At 38.9% G+C, this 21,182-nt stretch overlaps 1 protein-coding gene across 3 annotated transcripts in view; it reads right to left on the minus strand.

Annotated features, from left to right (window-relative positions):
• Window positions 1–21,182, minus strand: part of RASA3 (RAS p21 protein activator 3) — a 178,456-nt gene that overhangs the window by 90,890 nt on the left and 66,384 nt on the right. For all 3 annotated transcript variants that reach the window (XM_071744238.1, XM_071744243.1, XM_071744247.1), the window contains exon 2: window positions 2,575–2,692. In XM_071744238.1, the coding sequence (XP_071600339.1) occupies window positions 2,575–2,692 (118 nt within the window). The remainder of the gene's footprint in view (window positions 1–2,574; window positions 2,693–21,182) is intronic.

The raw sequence follows: 21,182 nt of genomic DNA on the forward strand, positions 1-21,182 counted from the left end.
AAAAGCAACCCAACAAATGCTTCACTATTAAGTTGGCAAGTGCCTGGTAAAGAAGCACCACACCTGAATGAAGGGATTTCTCTGCTGCACACCAATTACATGGGGTGTAGGGCACTTAAGCCTGGCCTGGCCAGTAATTCATGGTTACTCAGGGGGTTGAATCAATTTACAACCAACCATTAGAGAATGTAACAGCACTTCTGGCTCCTCAGCTGTGCTCATCTCAGTCTTCCAAAAAAAAAACACAAAACCATAGGCAACTGCATGACAGGCTGAAATCACTTAAAATACATCTTCCTCTGGAAGTCTGTGTACTTGTTTTAATACATGTAAATATGGTCACAAAGGATTAAGGAGCTGTTTGAGTGTCTCACTTAATAAGAGCGATTCCTGTCCACAGACTGAGAAGATATCCCCGTTTTACCATTCATGTAACTGGGATTTTTGTCTGCTTTTCTTCTATATGACATAAAAAAACAACAGATAAACACCTATATGGATAAATGAAAAATTCAGTTGATATCAGTGTCCCTAAGTGAATATTCAGAGACTGTGAGGAATCAAGTTTTTGAAAAATAGTACTTGCAAATAAAAGCTCACAGAGGGAAAAAACAGACTACCACTGAAGAGAGGAATTCACTGGGAGAAGAAACAGCAACTGAGCAGATCATCCTTAGTCAGCTCTTAGATCAAAGAAAATAGGACTGTAAAGGGTTTTTGAGGTCATTTGGTTTACCCATCATTCCAAAACAGGAAGATCCCAATATTTCAGTCGGGACTGATCCTGTAGAAGCTATTAAAAGGCTTTCTGCAATAAATAAATAAATAAATAACAAGACAGTCCACTCCAGTGATTCAAAATTCTTATCAACAGACAGATTTTTCTTCACAGTAAACCTTAAGTTAAACTTCTTTTCCCACTGCAATTTCAGTTCATTATTTTTGCAATGCCCATAGTGGACATACAAAGCAATTCCCTCCCTCTTAAGTATTTTCAGGGGGGGTTGTTGTTTTAAAATATATTTATATAGATATATCCACTCTTATCCCTCCTCCATAGGCTAAACAATCCCAATCTTTCAATCTTTCCTCATCAATTATGTTTTCCAGATCATTGTATTGCTCTCCTCTGAATTCACCTCAACTAACAAGACTAGGAACCTTCCAGTTTTGCATAGTCTCAGTGTACCTCTTCAGCTTCATAATGATATCCAAAGACAGAATTTTTCCCACTGAAGGAGTTACATTTTTTTGCTTATTCCTACTATTAAGAGTTTATTTTCTCAATAGCAAAATACTTGTATTCGTTCAAAGAAATTACACTGTCTACTCCCATACATCACCACTCCCCACCATCCAGTTCCCTGAGAAGCACCATCTATCATCCAGAAAAAAAAAAAAAAAAGAAGCCACAAAAAACAAATAAAAAAACCCCCACTTTTAGTTCTAAGCAGGAAGAGAAACTACTGGTTCAGGGACAATTGATTTAGGGACACAGCATGTCAGTTATTATAAAAATTAAAAAAACCCATACTGATAAGTCTGCTTTTTTATATATATTTTTTAATATGCTACATTATAAACATTATATATATCCCACCTTCATTTTAAAAAGCACTCTATTTTTAGTCAATTTAAATACATCAAGAAACAAAAGTCTCAATTATGGACCCCAGTACACCACATCAGAATATAAGATAGAGAATAAAGACTTAAAGATGACAAAAAATCATGCAAGAGAACAATCGGTGACTTAAGGGAATAAATCTCACTTCAAGCTACTTCATTTCACATTCTTAAATGCATTAGGTACTTCTGAGGGATTGAAGGGTGAGGTCTAGAGCTAACTTCCCCAAGTATATTACTTGCAATATGAAGACAAATAGCGAATTCCTAACTGTATTACTCAACTCTCACTCTTTTCCCACTTTATGACTTAAGATAAAAGTTCTAAACTTGACTGTTTCTTTCTCTTATTTTCCTCTCAACTCCAAAATAAGCCTTGCTTGCCAAAGTATACATATATGACCAGCCTTGTTGCCTTTATGGTTTTTTTGTTATTTGGGGATTTCCAGCAGAAAATGGTTTAGCTTTTGTTACATGCTTTTCATTCCGTTTCATTCTACATTAGGCTTCTATAATCTCACAGGAAGCATCCAAGATAATCAGCCATTTGGTGTTCAATTCTCTTTAAACTGCAGCCTCATGACAGGAAAAAAAACCCAACTTTAACACTAGGGTAGCTAGACCAATGCAGAATTCTAACCATAGGACCATTCTAACCATAACTCCCTTCTAAGTTGAAAACTAAAAAGCTCAGGCAAGTTCCAAACAAACAGTGCAGGCTGAAAGGAGCACTGGGTGCACATTAGTTAATACAGTTTGCCTTCAGGACATTGTCCCAGAGACAAAGGAATCATGACATTCTACCACTGGTACTCCTAAAACTGGAAGAAGTATCATAATCCATCCTTCCTTCTCCCCCCCCAAAAAATTATCTTCAAGGCATTAGACAAAACACAGTAAACAGAGATTGAGAAGAGTTAAGAGAACATGTATGCATATTTTTGTTACCATAATGACTTCTCCACTATTTTGGTCCTGAAAACCTCCTCCTGGTCCAGGTTTACAGTACAGTAGCAATCCCTCATCTTGTTTGGCCCCGGATACGTAGGAAGATTTTTGGCTTCGCCTAGAGACAAGAAAGAAGAAACAGAAGGATTACATATTAAAATGTTGTCCATAAAGTGGTCATCTGTCAACCAATTCAGTGTCAGCAATGTGGCTAAAGCAAAGTATTGCATTATATTTTTCTTCCCAAATGTGAAATCTCTAGTAAAATTATCAGCACTATTCTTTTTCCAAGGCATCAGCTCCTGACAGTCACTGAGTTTAGAGCTCAGCAGCAGCCAGCAACAACTCAACAGTTTGTTGTGTCCAATTTATTCCCATGTATAAGGGTTTGTTCCACTTCCTTCCAGATTTGTGTTTGGGTTTTGATCAGTCCTCCCATAAGACACCAGAAACACAATACCAGACGCTCATAAAACCCACTGATTTTATCCTAAAGGCAGTACAGGAACACAGCAAATGAGGACTGACCCCCAGCTCCAGCACTCTCCATAGATGTGGAGATGGAAAACAGTCACTGTAGTTAGAGTCACCAGCCTTACACCACACACTGGACTTCAAAGGAACTGATGAGGTAATTAGCACTTCTGAAGATGCCTAAGGCCCTTGCACAAAGGTACCATGCAAGCCATGAATATTCTTTATAATAAACATTTATTTGCAAACTGCAACAAGAAACGTGTATGTATGCTATATTTAACAAAAAAGGAAAACAAAACAAAAACAAAAAAAAAGACAGGATTAAGGAACTAAGTGTAACCAAGAGACTACAAAACACGAGTACAAAACAAGCATAAAACCACAGATTTCCTCTCTACATATCCATTAATAATCAAATCTGAGCACTACATTTCCTTGGAAGACTGATAAAATCAGAGCTCTCAGACAGGAAACTAGTTAATAGTCCTCATGGCTTTGCTAAAGCACCCTAGCACTACATGGATGAATGATTTAATTCTAAAGACAAAACTTGGAACTCTCAAAGAATGACTAAATGTAAGTCTACAATGCATGTGGCCTTGTTTACCTTCCCTCTTCCAGAACCTGGAGATTATTAGCACATACCACAGGAACTAGATAATTTTTTTCCTGGGAAAAATAAAAGGAATAAAAATAAAAAAGAAAAAATACACACACACAAAAAAAACCCCACACAAGAACAATACAATAAATAAAATAAACAGAAAATAAATAAATAAAAATAATACACAGACCTAGAGAGCACAGGTTTGTTTGCCAGTAGGGAGCGGAACTGTAAACAACAGTAACAAATGTAACTTTTTATCAGATGTCTTTAGCTCAATTTAAGTGCACTTGACTAGAACCATGCCTTTCCAAATCTCAAGATCCCAAAGAGCTTTATACTCTTAGCAGAATCATCTTGCTTCTTTCCACTTGATCTTCAACAATTACATGCTTTTTCCTTTCTGCAGATTTGTTCAATAACACTCTGATGAGTGTACATGTAAATACTGAAGTACCACAGCAAGGATGGATTAAGCCAACGTGCCTCCTTGGCTTTAAAGGAAAAGCACATAGTGCTACAGGACCACATGTCTTACTGCCTCCAAGCTTTTTCTGGCACACTTTTCTCACCCTTTTTTGCTAACTGACTCACGAAACACCATGCATCCACACAGGCTGCCCAGAGAGGTTGTGGAGTCTCTTTCTCTGGAGAACTTCAAACCCACCTGGATGCATTCCTGTGTGCCCTGCCCTAGGTGATCCTGCTTTAGCAAGGGAGTTGGACTTGATGATCTCTAGAGGTCCCTTCCAGCCCCTAACATTCTATGAAGCTCACAAACCACCTGTATATGGGTGATCATATATGTTTTCTAAAGCTAATCGTAGAACATATATAGAGGCATTATTTCATACCACAATGGCTCATTTCATAGTTTTCCTAAGGAAGTTTGCTCTCTCAGCTGATGCAACTTGATTGCAATTCTTCCCACTTCCTTCAGAGTTGTAAGACACTGTATTAAAAAAACAAAAAAAGCTCTGTTGTACTTTGAAGGTGTGACTGGAACACTGTTGGCATGCCCTGTGTGGCTTTACAGTAAGCTGAAGAGTTAGCAATAGTTTAACTGCAGCAGCTCAAGCCAAAAAATATGGAGGATTATTGATGGCTTGCTCAGCCCACGCTGAGGTCTGTTCTGCCATGGTAAACCCCCAGCTTTTGTTAGTTTTGAGTTCAGGCAAGTTACAAATCCAATGTATTAGCCTCATTCAGGCTGAAGTCTTAGTGTGTGTGTCCTCTCCCCAAGTCCCAAACATCCAAATTTCTCTTGTCTGTTCTCAGATTGCAGTCACATGAAGCCAGCCTCTTTTCTGGATGACTGGGTAGTGCTCCCCAGAGAGCACAAGTGTGCGTGTCAACAGGAAGAGCTTCAATAGCAGAACGATAAGGAAGTCTTCCTCTGGGGCTGGCACACTATTCTCATGGCTCTTCCAACAGAATGGGACAAAACTTTTCATGCTAAAAATTAAAACAAACAAACAGAAAACTAAACAAAAAACCACAGTTTCCCCTTTTCTGCATTCTTCCACTTCTTAATTCAGCACAAACGCACACACAAAACCAATTCCAGCTTTTTTGATTTTGATTGCCATTTTTGTGAAATGTACAACAATCACATAAGTGCTAAAAGTTAATACTTAGACAGCTCAGAGCACTCTAGGAATTGTATTTTAAAAACTCTATTATCTTTGCTAGGACAGAGTAGAAAACCCACAATATTGACACCTAAATGCAATGCAAAAAATAACACCATTTATCATCCCTAGAGAACGTCTGCCTGCAGAGCCCATACAGCAAATTAAAGCTTACTACCAGAGCATTAGAAAGTGGAGCACAGAGGGAAGATAGAAGACATTTTACAGTAAATTCTTTCTTCAAACTGGAAAAAAGCCCTGAAAAACCACTGAAACTAGAACAAGGGATTAATTGAACAGCCCAATATATTAATCATGTTACTGACTTGAGTAGGAGAGAAAAAAAAAAATATGGTTTCTTCCCAATGCTGGCAGCAGCCAATGGCTGTTTAGATTCCTCTAGCACTGAGCAGTTGAAAAAGAAAAATTTGTCAAGCTTTCAAGCATAGCTAAAGACTCAGCTCTCTAACCAGACATTTTATGTCAACACACTCTCCTAGAGCTTCACTTGCTCTTTAGATACCTCTAAGACAAAAACGTTAGCTCTGCTGTACTGTTATGAAGCTGAACAATTTGCTTGGTACGTTTTTGGTTCTGCTACTACTGAAAAAAAAAAAAAAAAATAGAAAGTTCAGAATACTTGATGCAGTCATGAAGCAGTTCCATATTCTCAACACCTATAGCTAATGAGATCATTTAATTTGGGAAAAAAAATCATCATTTTATCTGTCTGTTTAGAAGAGGTATATTCACTGACTACTTTCAAGAGGCAGCTTTGCGAAGATTCGTGAAGTACCTGTCTGCTGCAGAGGGTTTGCAGACAAAAGATCAATAGACACACCTCTAAAATCTTCAATCTTCCACTTCTGCTAAAATGAAACATAATGTTTCTTAAGGTGTCTAAGACCTTGACTGTTTAAAATACACAACCACTTTGCTTTGGAGCATAAGGCTTCCAATTTGGAGCCATAGAGGCAAGATAATCAGGACAAGTTTGCAATATCTTTTTTCTGTCCCTTAACTTCTAATATACGTGGTCCCAATTTCACTGTGCAATGCATTTGACTTACTGCTGACTTCTTAAGCACAGCAAAGCTGATTTTAACTACAGAAAAGTTATCATTAGGAATTTTGGACATTCTTAAAAAATAGATTATACACTTCTAAATACTTCCCTGACTTGTTATCTTCTCCCCCCAGATACTGGGTTACCACAGATTAAAAACATACTACTGCTGAGCTTTAGCTGGGCAGAGGGAACACAATAGGATGGAAAAAGGGGAAGGAGAAACTCAAAACTATATTCTTCTTCCTTCTTCCTTCCCACATTATACATTTCTACCCTGCTAAGACACTGACAATAAAAGAGAAGCATGAAAAAGGATCTCCTGAAAATATTGCAGAGAAGAGCACTGCTTAGATGTTTGCAAGCATAATTGGTAAAACCATGAAAAACATTGAATATGTTTCCAGGAATAAGCAAATATATAAATACATGTATACCTTTTCCTTAAAGTTTTGCCACCTTACATTTTTTGAAGCATATGGTGTTTTAAATTGAATTTAGATATGTGGCATTGTGTCTTCATTGCTTTTCACATATTTCCCCAGGTGCAATTCAGAGCAGTGAATGCACAACAGCCAGGCATTATTTCTACCTATTGAAACAAAATTTGCTGTTTCTGTGCTTCTAACTATTGGGTCTCCAGCACATACCTACCAATCTGCATGCATTAAGGAAAACCTCATTATGTGTCAACAAATTTACCTTACTCTCTTGTGGCAGCAATACATTTGATTTTATTGAGATGGCACAGGAGAATCATTTCCCAAAACATTTTGGAAAACAAATAGAAAAACAAAAACCTACCTCCAAAAAAATAAACCAAACAAAAGAAGCTGATCATTCAGTGCCACAGCATTTTACTTCAGGCAGCATGCTGAAAGATGAGTACAAAACCCAAAAATACTTAAAATCCTAAAGGGGCAACATATCCAAACCAACAATCTACTTTGGTTCTGCTAAATTCAGAAACACTCTCCAGAGGAGCTCATAGGCAAACACGTCAAGAATAAAAACAGAGCAGTGATGTACACCAGGATGAAAAGCTTCTCCTGTTCTACCATAACCTCTCTATACCCATACAAATGCTAGAATCTGGATGAGAAAAACAAAATCCAAACAACTATTTGAAGCACTCCCTCCAAGTTTTCTTTCTTCTGAAAAAGCACTATTCCTATGACATCCACAGATCAAGAAAAACCTGAAAAATTAAATGTGTGTAGTACACACAGCTCTGTAAAATGCCAAGATACCAGCATGTTTATAACCATTACTTATAATTAAAATGGAAACATAATGGAAACCACTCAGTGACAATTAAAGCATGCACATTACATATTAACTTTTGTGTCTGTGCATGAAATCAAACAGAATGGATGCAGCTGCATTAACACTGGATGTTGAGAAAGCAGTTAATTAGCAAGGTGTGCTTTTTGGGGGTGGGGTGGAAATGAAGTGAGAGGTATGACTGCAATACATCAAGAAGGATATATTGAAAAAATAACCCCTTTTGATATTACACTCTTCATAGTTAGAAAATTCAATTCACAGAAACCAATTCTGTTACTAAACAGCCAATGTGATAATTACATGAAATTAACAGCATGTTTGAAAGCAGAATGTGCAGTTACATTTGTATACAATTCCTTTATGCAGATGTACTGTGTGTACCTCTCAAGCGGGTAAGTTTCAATTCCTTTTTTTGCATTTCCAAATAGGAAAAAGCAATAGTGAAGTTCAAGAACCAGTGTTCCCACTGTGCAACTCTGGAGTTATGCAAGTAGCTCAGAATTCTTGGGCACTTTTGTAGTAATGTAAAAACAATAAATGCTTTTTAGGCGATGCATGCAGGGAGTCAAAAATGTTCTTTCCTCTCCCATGTATCAGTCATACAACCCAAAATCAAGAATAAGACATGGACTTTACAAATATCTAAGCAAGAAAATTGATCTATTAAAATAGAGATTTGTTTTCCAATAGATAAACATTTTGTCTTGTAATCTTTCTTTGCTTTAAGTGTAGGTAGGTATGTATGTATGTATGCATACACACACATACACACTTTGCTCTCAGGGAGAGACAGATTGCATTAGATTTCTAAACCAGGTCAAAAACAGCCATCTGTGAACAGATTCTGATGATCTGGAAAATGAGATTTTTAGATGACTTCTTAATCTAAGCCCTTGCCTGCCAGTCTCTTTCCACGTGAAACGATTGTCACATTAGAAGACTCGGGGAAAGCACTTCCTCAACAAAACAGCACTGACAACCTTAGCAACAACCCCAGAGCAACCTGATACCACAGCCAGTATTGCTTCAGCAAGTGACCAGCAAGGAAAGGAAGCACACTACATTAATTACAACTTTTTAGAGAAGAGCATCATGTGGAAACCTTCTTGTCTTAGGGGCAATAAGTAGCATCAACCCCATATCCTTCAGCGCTGGAGACTACCAGCAGCTACTTCATTGTGAAAAACTAATTAAACCTGCTTAGCCCTGGTACTTTTAGTGGCATTTTACTGCCTTCACAGCCTAGCGACAGGTATATTTGGTATCTGTTAAAACCACTTCTGCACAGTCCACTTCACCAGTACACACAGTGCAATACTACTATAATATCACCACCTTCTCCTCTTACACGATTATATTTTTTCTATTCTAGTTAGGTACCTTCAAACAGATCTTCCTTTGATCTGAAACTTGTTCTGAGGCAGCAAATGACAGACCTTTCTGTCAGCTGTAACAAAAGCTAAGCCCATTCAGTTACAGACCTCATGGTGGACAGATTCAAACCTCTCTCTCAGGCTGGCTGGTAGCCAAATTCCCTCTTTCCTATACCCATATGAACGGACATCCCAGTTCTCCTTTTGCAGTCCTGAAGGTCCAAAACCATCCACTTATCTTGCTTTTACTGTTCTGGACATAAGAGAAGCAGCTGAGAGTATCTTCATTGGTGAGCAATAAGAATCATAGAGTCATAGAATTGGCTGGGTTGGAAGGGACCTCAGAGATCATCAAGTCCAACCCTTGATCCACTACCGCTGCAGTTCCCAGCCCATGGCACTGAGTGCCACATCCAGTCTCTTTTTAAATATCTCCAGGGATGGAGAATCCACTACTTCCTTGGGCAGCCCATTCCAATGTCTGATCACCCTCTCAGTAAAGAAATTCTTTCTAATGTCCAACCTAAACCTCCCCCGGCACAACTTGAGACCGTGCCCTCTTGTCTTGCTGAGAGTTGCCTGGGAAAAGAGACCAACCCCCCCCTGGCTACCCCCTCCTTTCAGGGAGTTGTAGAGAGTGATGAGGTCTCCCCTGAGCCTCCTCTTCTCCAGGCTGAACAGCCCCAGCTCCCTCAGCCTCTCCTCATAGGATCTGTGCTCGAGTCCCTTCACCAGCCTGGTTGCCCTCCTTTGGACCTGCTCCAGCACCTCAATCTCCTTCCTGAACTGAGGGGCCCAGAACTGGACACAGGACTCGAGGTGTGGCCTCACCAGGGCTGAGTACAGGGGCAGAATCCCTTCCCTGGACCTGCTGGAAGTTGCAGGCTGAGAGCCTTTCTTCTCTTGTAAGAGTCAACAAACGCCAAGGAAGCTCATAAGATCTTGTCATGATATCAAGTACTTAAGTGCTCACAGCATAAAGGCTGTTAATCAAATCCCAGGGCTGGGAAGAGGCAGGTCTATATACAAAGTTACATGGGAGCCACTTGCAAAATTAAGATTTCAGTTCATACAAGAGGAGAAGCATAATACTCCTCAACTCAGTAAGGCAACTGGTTGTGTGCTACTTGCCAATACCATAGTCTAATAGCAGGAATCAAGTTTCTCTAAAGATTCCCTTGAGATGATGGTAACTTAATACCACCCAAAAAATTTAAATGTACAGTCCAGCTGTTTCTTAACAACACCAACACAATTTTGTGTAAATGGACACTTTGAAGAGACCATTTTGAAGTAATATATTGCCAGAAAAAAGTGGACACTTTGAAGAGACCATTTTGAAGTAATATATTGCCAGAAAAAGGTGGTGGCATTCAAATTTTCATTTTTCCTGTGGCACTATGGCATTAGCATTCCAAGTTTCTCTCATGTGACTAGTATTTCTGCAGAAGAACAAATAAATTAATGTTAATTAATGTTATACTCAGGATTCACATCTACTTTTCGATCCAGCTTGTATTTTGAAGATGATACTTTGCATCACTACACTTCTCAAGCAACTTCCCAGGTGCATTAGAGGCTCTTAAGGTTTCCCCTACCAGTTTCATTTATGTAGGGACTGGCTACAGGTTCTTCTACACCTCTGAATTGTGACTTTCATTTAAATTGGTGGCTTACAGAATTTTTTAATATTTTCTTTTGTTTTGTTTGAGGTGGGGGCTTTTGTTTGTATTTTGGTTGTGTGTGTTTGACAGGTTTTTGCTGGGATGTTTTGGGTTTGGTGGGGGTTTTTTGGGTTTGGGGGTTTTTGTTTGTTTTATGGGGGGTTTTTTGTTAAAAAAAGAAAAATTACTTCCTGCAGTTATAGGAGACCTTCTCTCAGCAAAGTTTAAGCCCCTGAACATCTGCTGTGGGAGGCCATGTGGGAGAGGATTCAGGCTGCAGGAGGAACAGAGTAGCTGAGAGGAAATAACTTTAAACAGGCTATTCCATCATGGAGCTGATCTGGGCAAACAGCAAGAAATTTCAGTTATTTTTAGAAGAACAGTATGAGACAGGAAATACAAGCAAATAACTTACAACATCAAACAAAACGTGACCAAAATCCAACATCAATTCAACTGCTTCCCTTTGGGGAATTTCTGGAGTCGTGGGATTACTATAGGACAACTATCTGAAAGCTAAGACCCTTCTCATCACTAAAGAACAAAAGCAATGTTCTCACCAGCATAAGCAAAAACACTTTCTGTGAAAACAAGTATTTTTACCTGCCTTCATTTATATTACTCATATATAGAACCAAAAGGCAGGTCACAAAAAAAAAAAATTATCTATGTACATTCCATTTTAAAAAATGTAGATCGAAAAGTTATAGATGGGGGGGAGGGGTAAATAAAAAATTAAAAAAAAACAAAAAACAAAGCAATTAGAAAGGTATGAATGATGGTCTCTTTCTCCTCCAGTGCATTAATCACTTCTATGACAGCAAGTGAAACCAAAAACTTTTACAATGACACAAAAAATACAAATGTGTGCAAGGTTGTGTTTTGTTTAGATTAAAAACCATTAACTAAAATAGTGACTGCTGAAAAGCTGGAGTCTTAACAGCAATGTTATGAAACTGTAACAGTTTCCTCTAATGATCCCTGTCTGACAATTGCTCTTGCTTCACCAAGAGTTTCACAGGTTCAAGTTTAGATGAAGTTCTGTTTGTCCCTTTGACCCCACGATGTTCTAAACAAAAAAAAAACCAAAAAAAAAAAAACATCAACCAAAACCCTAACTATTGAGAAACAGGGTGACTCAGAGCAGCACAGTTGAAGGCAATCTTGAAAACCACCTAAGATTTAGGAATTAACTGAGCAAAGAGCATCCTCTTCCATATTTAGAACACTATTCCTATTACAAAATTAATCTCTGCAAGAAAGAAAGGTTTCAAAATCTCCAGCTTGTTTTATTTTAGCCTTTCTTCAGAAACATTGAAAAACTGTTGCTACAAGATCACACTGATTTTTCAATGTAAAGATCCAAATTCAGAAACATCCTTCTCCAAACTTGGAGTAATTAGCAGCTTCTCTTAAACCCAGTAACAGGCAAGACTACAACTACTTCGAACTTGACATGGTCTTGATATTTCATTAGTCCACATATTCCTCATCTGGTCCTTCAAACACAAAGAGTATCATACGAAAAGAACAATATAATAGGAAATTCTTAATTGCGACAAAGGCATGGTCATAACTAGTTCTCAGACTATGTGATTATAGATGAGTTTTGAATAAAAACATTAAATTAAGGAAACAATTTTCTAGTTGCAGACTTTGGCAGCTGACAAAAGCTATGTTGCAAACACGCCTCTGTGCTGAACAGAATGCTCAGATGAGGACATCACTGAAGTAATTCACCATATTTGTTTTGCTTTAGTAACTGGACCTTCATTTAAAAAGCACTTTTTCCACTAGAGTGAAATAAAAATAAATCCCACTTGGTCATTCCTGATGTTGGTGCTTTACATCATCTATAGATGACTTACCCATGCTCGTGGACTTTAAAAACATTTAGAATTATTTCAAATATTTTTTTTTTCACTGTTGACCAGCCTGTATTACACAGATGAACGCTGACAATGCACAAGGTTTTACACAGATGCTGCTGGTTTCTTGTTGATTAATGGGGCAGCAAGCTAGCAAGCAAACCCAACAGCATCTCTTCTTACATTTTAAGATGTTTAGAAGTATTTGGGATGACTAACAAAACAATCACTTGACAGTTTGCAGTGTTGTGCAATTGAACTCTTCAGACTGCAACTGCGTAAGGATACACTGCAACTGATCTATCAACCTATTGATTTTTTTTTTTTTTTTGAGAGAAGGAAGACAACATGCCTCTCCCATGAAGCCCAGACTACCTTAACTACTGCCACCAGTTTGCTACAAGAAATCCTAGAAGCAGCTAGTTGCAAGCCAGCTAAATATTGAGAGAACTGGACCCTCACCAAGATCCTAACTATTCAAACTGCCATGTCAGTGGGCTTACTACAGGACTTTTTTATTTTAAACACACATTAGCACAGGATTCCCAACTTGTAGAAACACAATTTTTGGTTAGAAAGCACAGCCAAACTGACCCAGGTAGGGAAAGAAAGGAGAAAGTCAGCTACCACTGTCTCCCATGTTTGCACTTTTGCAGACTTCTTCTGAGTACTGACACTGAGCTGCCACCTTCACTTGGTCACAGGTCCACTGGGTCTATTGGAGCTGGGCAGAGACCAACTGCAAGTCCTTGTGCCCAGACTGCATGAAAAGAGAATACTGACAAATTCAGTCAACAACTCATCTCCAAAGTGCAAGGATTTCCAAGTAATCCTGTTGTTTTGGGGGTTTTTTCTTGTTTTCAAAGGGCAAATATTTTCCCCACTCAAATATGAAGTGAACTTCAAGAAAAATGGGTATATTCTGGTATGACTTTACTAAACTACCTTTTCTTAAGGTCCCTCTTAAAACCAACTGTGCCATCCCTTCTTATAAGAACAACACATTCAACATTCAACTCATCTCAGTATTTTCAGATTTCAATTAGGCATTATTATCATTATCTAAGTATCATTTATATATTTAAGCAATGAGTGTTCTCCCTCCCAAGAGTGTTCTTGCAAGGAATATATATTGTTTCCCCCTCTCCACCTGGTGCTTATTCAGCATCCTCTCTTGTTAAAGTGGTCCTTTGAGTCAGCAGCACTTAGACTGCTTGACTAGCAAGTTAAGCTAAATTGGATAAGCTGTATTTCCACCTTTGCCAAAACAAAAGGCAACAACAGACTTCTTCACAATGAGGAAGAGGAGGTCATGATGGTAGAGGAACACACTGATGGCCAGAAATTGTTTAGCAGAAGTTTTAAGAACATTCTAAAATATTTTCACATCCGTTGACAGCAGAATAACAAAGGAACAGTTAGCTAGTGTATGTGGCAGGGAAAGTAAAGTTTTTTCACTTCTTCAGTATTACTATTTTGGATCCAAATAGGCCATTTAATTCTGGAGTGAGGATTAAAACCAGAAATCAAATGTTGCTTTCATTTTGCTTCATTTTCATACAAATTGAATAGTATTACTAAGTTTCTTCACTTGTAAATTAGTGCAGTAGTAATGGTGGTGTTTCCTCTCCCCCAACAGTGCCCATTGTTCACAGTGCAAAAATCCATACAGCTCTGAACTATGTGTGTATGAACAGACTTAAGCTTAAGTATTTCCAACTTGTAAACTCTGTACGAGATTATTTTTAAATACAAGGTGTGATGTTCTACCCACCAATCTAGGACTGACTGATCATTGTTAAGCAAAACTATCAGTTGAAAACTGATGAGAAATGAGAATGAAAATGAGAAATCCCCCATCCAAGCTTCCACCCCGAGCAGTAGTTGCTAGGGAAGGACTCTTTCAAGCAAATTAATTTCATATGCACGAAGGAATACTTAAGCATTCATTTGTTCTTGCTTGACCTGAAGTCACAAGGGTCAGGTTCCCACCTCACAGTATACAATCTGATGCACTCTGGCTAAAGCTTTAAACCCAATGTACTCATCTCTGCACCAAAGTAACAGCCAAAATACAGGGTCAGGTTATCTTCCAGAGGAAGCCTATAAAGTAGGAGCAAACAAGCTTTGAAGAGACACAGGTCTCTCATTTCAGTGGTTATTCTTACAGAAATGGGACCAAAACTGAAAAGAAATTTTGCTTGCAGGTAGTCACCCAGGCTGAGCATTCTTCAAAACTGCCAATGATTTTAGGAAGCTGGGCATTCCCTGAAAGCTGCTCATCCACACCCATGAAGTTCACCCAAAGTTGAATTTTTATTATCTGCTTAGACACTACGTGTTTCATAGAATCATAGAATCACAAAATCGGCTGGGTTGGAAGGGACCTCAGAGATCATCAAGTCCAACCCTTGATCCACTACCACTGCAGTTACCAGACCATGGCACTGAGTGCCACATCCAGTCTCTTTTTAAATATCTCCAGGGATGGAGAATCCACTACTTCCCTGGGCAGCCCATTCCAGTGCTTGATCACCCTCTCACTAAAGAAATTCTTTCTAATGTCCAACCTAAACCTCCCCTGGCACAACTTGAGACCGTGCCCTCTTGTCTTGCTTCACACGGAATGAAAGGAAATCTAAGAATATGAACTAGCACAAGGGTTGTGAGTGTCTGATAGCTGGAAGAATCAGTTGAAAATTGAAACCAGAACAAGACCACTACCAAAAAGCTACATTTAAAAAAAACAAAAGCAAAAAACCCACTAACAAACAAACAAAAAAGCCCAACAACAACAACCCACACACCCAAACACTGAGCTCTTCTTTTTGCACCCCACTGGTCTGCATCTTTATCTACGCCATGAGCATAATCATGTGAACATATCACAACACCGCTAACTACTCACAAGATGGAAAATGCTGTTCAAAAGAGTCAGAATCAAAGTTCAATGTGGAACACTGATTACCTTTACTCCTACTCAGGGTCTCCTCTGTGGCCTACAACAGTGTTTACAGCCATTCATTTCAGAGCTTCTAACCCTCCACACTGTCATAACACTGTCCGTCTCTCAAGGTACAAACCAGACATTGCTCCCAGGGATGGATAACCAAGGGATATTCATATGATCCAACATTCTACACAATTTAGGTGCTTACTGTTCACACAAGTTCCTGTATAAGATGATTCAGGACACAAACTTAATTGGCTTTCCTGAACAATTGTCTGAAAGAATTCCTCTTGCTGTCCATGGGCCAGATGGGGAGCCCAGCCAGCTAGCATCAGTGCCCAGGTTAACTGTTTATAATCACGCAGTACATATTTTCCCACCTTTCTACTTCTGACCTAGCTACCTTGTATTTTTGACAAGGCTTGTCTCTTCAGCCTGCTATTTGCCATAATGAACCACCAGCCCTAAAATCTTCTCATACCAAGAACCTTCAGAACAACATATAGCACAATAAGGACTGGAAACTCTGACTCCTGATGTTGTTTGAAACCTCCATCAGATAATCCTTCAAACATTTCCCAGTACAGATAATTCTGCAAGCAGTTTCTGCTCCAGACAATTCAAGTTCAATTCAAGTACTATAAGAGATAACCCACATATCAATAATTGTGTTACTACCACTATTTTTTAAAATTTATGTTTCACAAAGTTCAAGCTGCTGCCACAGTTGCAACATAGCTTTTGCTCTTAATAGCATAACGAAGGAAGCTTAAGTTTAATCCAGATGTACTTCAGCACACTGAATAACTTTGAATTCACCCACCTTATAGCCAATTCCTTGCTAGTACCAAGAGTCCAGAATTTAATACACTAATTTCAGTGAGACTCCAATATTCTTCACCACTGCTATAAAACTGTTTTCAATATAATGATGCTGTAGAACTCAAAAGGCAAGCAGAAAGGGGCAGGGGGGGAAGCGTGTAACTGGTAAGTATGGCATCAACCTGCAGTGTAATTTATTTTTTAAACAAGATTTCAAACAGTGACTAATCTGATCTTCCTGAGAGGGGGAACATCACATGAATCTTGGCCTGAGGAACAAACCTAACCATGAAAGAATGACTCATTGTGCAGGCAATGTGATGAGAACCAAATGCTAAATTATCCAACTTCAGTAACTAGAGGAAGAGAAAAAACATTTACTTCTTCACTCCTCAGCACTGAGTCTAGATAACACAGGAACAGTAGTGCAGAAAAACAAGCAAGAAGAGGCTGAGCATGGTCATTTATTTATAAGCTGTGATCAAAACCAGAGTTCAGAAGTTAGTGTAGCTGTGTGCACCTAACATACATCACTGATATTAGTAGCCAAGATTCTGAAGAAACAGTAAGCCAAAAACACAGCACTCCCTTGTAATTTCTATAAAAGCTCAGAAGATTAAAATCCGTATTTACAGGGAAATGTATAACTTTGCACAAAATGTTTGCAATACAGCTCTTGGCTTTTTATGCAAAGTATAAGGCAGGGTATTAAAAATGGAAAGTGACCTACTTTCCTTTTCTAAACAATGAAAAGTGTTGATGTAATAAAGCTCAATGTTAGTTTTCTTTTATTCTTCTAGTTTCAGTTCACAAGTTAGTCATATCAGCTGCAGAAGAGGGGATGAGCAAGACATACTGTCTGCAAAGCATTCTGTAGGTGTTAAGCATTTTGCATATTTACTACTGTGACAAATCAGAATTAATTTACCTACCCAGAAGCAAAGAAACTAAAAAACATGAACAAGAGGGACAACTGGCAACAGCTCTGAAATACATCTGTGAAATTTTATTTTTATACAAGTGTTCCTTTCCACAAATTTGTCTAAGACAGCACAAACCTGCTCTGACTTCAGCTTCAGCAGCAGAGGTACAACTGGAGTGAGAGCTGCACCAACACAGAAAGCATTCTCTTTCATGAAATACTTAAGCCTACACATTCACATAGGATAGGGGAGGATTAAGCTTTAAATGGGAAGGGCAGGTGAAGAATATTTGACAGGATGGAATTTTAAAGGCACAGCATTACCAAAGATAATCCAACATGAAATATACTTAGAAATCTGATGTTAAGTTTAATTAACAAGCCTTATAGCACTGAAAACTCTTCCAAATCAAACCAAGGTCCTCATTCAGTCTTAGGGCTGACACAGATAGTGGCAATATTTTGCTTTAAAGGCACACCAGCAGATGGATCAATGGAGCACTGCAACCAAGTTTATTCCTCAGCCCAATGACAAACAAAGACAATACATCCAAGGAAGTTTAAACTCCCAGCTTTGAATCCCCGGTTCTGTACTGCAACTACTCAGTCATCAAAAGCCCAGAAAACAAACCCTTGATCAACACTGTCCTCACCAGTTTACAGCACACATCAAGCACTGATAACTTACTCCCACACACATCAGTTTATAGTAATTAATTTTTCAGGACTCAACAGTGCACTATAACACATCGTGTTCTTCTTCCAGATACAGCATGTACTAATTTTTATCACAAATTTAAAAATAAAAAGCATAAAGTCATATTTATCCAGAGGATCAAGTGAAGCTATGGTATCATATGCAGCCAGTGTCAGTAAGTATTTATATGCCAAGCTGTACTTGTCTAATATCCACTTGTCTTCAAATAATCTCCTGAAACTGCTGTGCAAATTCATGGCTTACAAAAGAACAAGAGACTGGAGTCAGGGAATGCTTCTGATAATCGTGCAAAGTGAAGGCGATTTCTGGATTATATCACACACTTTCACTGACATTAAGAAAGTTCCTCACTGACATTTACAATAAGTAAAACTTACAGCATGTAAACAGACATGCCTATCCAAAGGCACTTTGATGGATAAAAAGATGCTTATTTTTGCCTTTTAGGGTAGAACACAAGTTATATACAGTAGATGCATATAAATCCATGGGCATGCTGTAGCCATTATTTTTAATGCTGGGAGATGGGGATGAATATACACCAGACATTTGGCTACTGAAAAAAGACCAATGCTTCTTTACAAAGATCACCCAAGAATGGAAAGCCATTCAGCTTCAGTTGACCCCTTTCTCACTCCATGTAGTTTCAAAAATAGTCCATTTGTTTTCACAAAGCAATACCACAGAGCAGAGCTAGGCTGTGCAGGAGATGGGTATTCTTGTGCAAGGAGTTACCTCTTCTGGTTGAAGATCTGGATGGCATCCCAGTTCTGCTTCAGACTCCATCTGAAGTTGTGCTTGTCAGAGAGCTAACATCCATACTCAAACTACCTCCTTCTCTATCACTTCACATTCAAAATGCAACTTCTGATCCTTAATGAAAACACCACTGTCCTGGTTTGGGCCAGGATAAAGGTGATTTTCTGTCTTGTACTTTTGCTTTCAGCTCAGTCTCTTGTAAGTAGTTGCACTTGCTGAAATTAACAGCAAGTTTCTCAGACAGTGTCTGCTTCTGGGCCTGATAACACTCGATGTTTATCGTTACAGTCAGAGACTGGTGTGCAGAGCCAAGGACACTGCTCAGCTCTGAGGAACATTTTACCCTCCAGAAGGAATAAAGAGGTCCCACCTGAAGCCCTCCTTTGGGGAGGAACAGACAAGATAGATGCCAGAATTGACCAAACAGAGTATTCCACATCATACACGTCATACTCGGTATAAATTTGAGGGATCACAAGAGCTTCCAGCTTCCAGCTCTTTCTGCCTTTCCTGCTTCCCTTTCTTCACCCGTTCCCTGTTTCCTTCGGCATCCTGGGAGTATCATGACACTGTTGCTAACACCTAACCCAGCTGCATGAGATGTTGTAGAAAAGGCATTTGAGGGGTAGCTACAAAGAGGCCTGAAGAGCTAATCCATCCTGACCAATATGCATTACAAAAGGACTTTTGCACTGCAAGTAAAGATCAACATCCTCTTGGTCTGGGAAGCCCCTTGCCTACTTGTGTAGTAGCACAAGTGGGAAGGAATGAAACACAAACCACGATTTACCAACACAGAGTAGAAGAAAACAAAGCAACTGGTCTTTTTGTTAAAAAGGCAAGGCAGACAAATAGCTCCCAGTAACAGAGAGGAAATAACCTCACTCTTAGCAATGTACACTTCCAGCAGTACTGTCACACACAAAGTGCAAAAAACAGCTCCCAAATGTCTTATTGTGGAAAAAACGCCAATTAAGGCATGAAAGAGGTATCATAACAGTTGTAAAACAGAAATAACTCTAATAGGAAAGACCACTTTCATGGGAAGCTGCCTGAGGTATACCACACCAAAACACAGGGACAGAGGAGTTCCAAGTAAATTAGCCCAAGCTAAGAAGATAAGGCACACAAAAAGAACAATCACTGATTGACTTGGATCTTTCTGTAGGTAGGGTGACTTCTTTTTGTGTCATCTTGCTCTTCAGCTCTTTCTTCAACTCTACCCTCACTCCCTGATTACCCCTTAATGCTCTCTGCTGGCTGCCCTCCTCCACTTACTTTACTTTTGAGACCTCTTACTTCAGATGACGATTCCTACAGCAAAGGTTTCCAGACCTAACTTCCCCTTCATTTATATGGAAAGCCATGAAGAAAGACTATGTAAAACACTGCTAAATCTTGTCCAGTCTGCAATGTTGGGGTTTTTTGAATGCATTCTTTGACAATCAACTTGTCTACTGTTATTTTTCCCTTTAATTCAACTGAACCCCCTGTGACTGAAGCTTATATTGGACAGTATCTCCTTTATGAGGTCTCTTGTTCCTTACCAAAATGAAGTCTAAAATACAATCAGGAAACCCACAAGGTAATATTGGCTGTCCACATCAACTGTGCCCACACCTTACTCACTGTCAGCAACATTTATTCTTCATCTGATAATTATTTTCTCAAAAATAATATTTCCTGTAAGCTTCTTGGTGCACACATCGCACTTAACTCTGTACAAATCCATACTGTCAGCTGAAGAAACTACGTCACTGTCTCTCCATCTTCAGCACTCTTCCTGAAGTCAAAAATACCCAGCTATTGCCACTCCCTGATCAATAAGCTGACATGTGGCATGGTGGGGCCATGATTTCTGTCACCAGGTTCAGCCAGCTGCCCAGCTGCCTCCCAACCACTGCACTCAGAGGCCAGAAGCAGCAGATGACATCCCCTCTACCAGACAATCCCCAGTTAACATTAAGTGGGCCCTATTAACACACATCTCTCCGGCTATATTCAAATCCAGCTATGGAGGAGACATTCCAGAGCCACTGCATTGCCAAACCAACTCATTACAGTTGAAGAATCCCATTTCCCATCCTAAGCAGTGCATTTATTCACTCTGCGAGCTGAAGGTAAGCAGATCTACCAGAGTTTGTTAAAAATACTGTCTTGAGATTATTCACAACAGCTGTTTCCTCTTCAAGTCAGAGGAAAACAGATGGCAATATAACAAGAGCTAGATAATTTTTAAAAATTAACTCTAAAACATGACACTTGTACATGATTTCTTCCACTCATGCATCTCCAAATGGGATAGTAAAAAAAATGCCAAATGTTATTTTGCTGGTAGAATATACAACAGCTTGGTAGCGTAATTAACATATTAAAAACAAGGGCAGAACAAAGAATACATCAAATTGCAGAGAAAAACTGCAAGTTGCACAAAGCCCTAGATCACAAAGCTGTTGTTGTAGATGCC

Source organism: Heliangelus exortis, chromosome 1 (assembly GCF_036169615.1).
Source record: "Heliangelus exortis chromosome 1, bHelExo1.hap1, whole genome shotgun sequence".
Lineage (NCBI taxonomy): Eukaryota > Metazoa > Chordata > Aves > Apodiformes > Trochilidae > Heliangelus > Heliangelus exortis.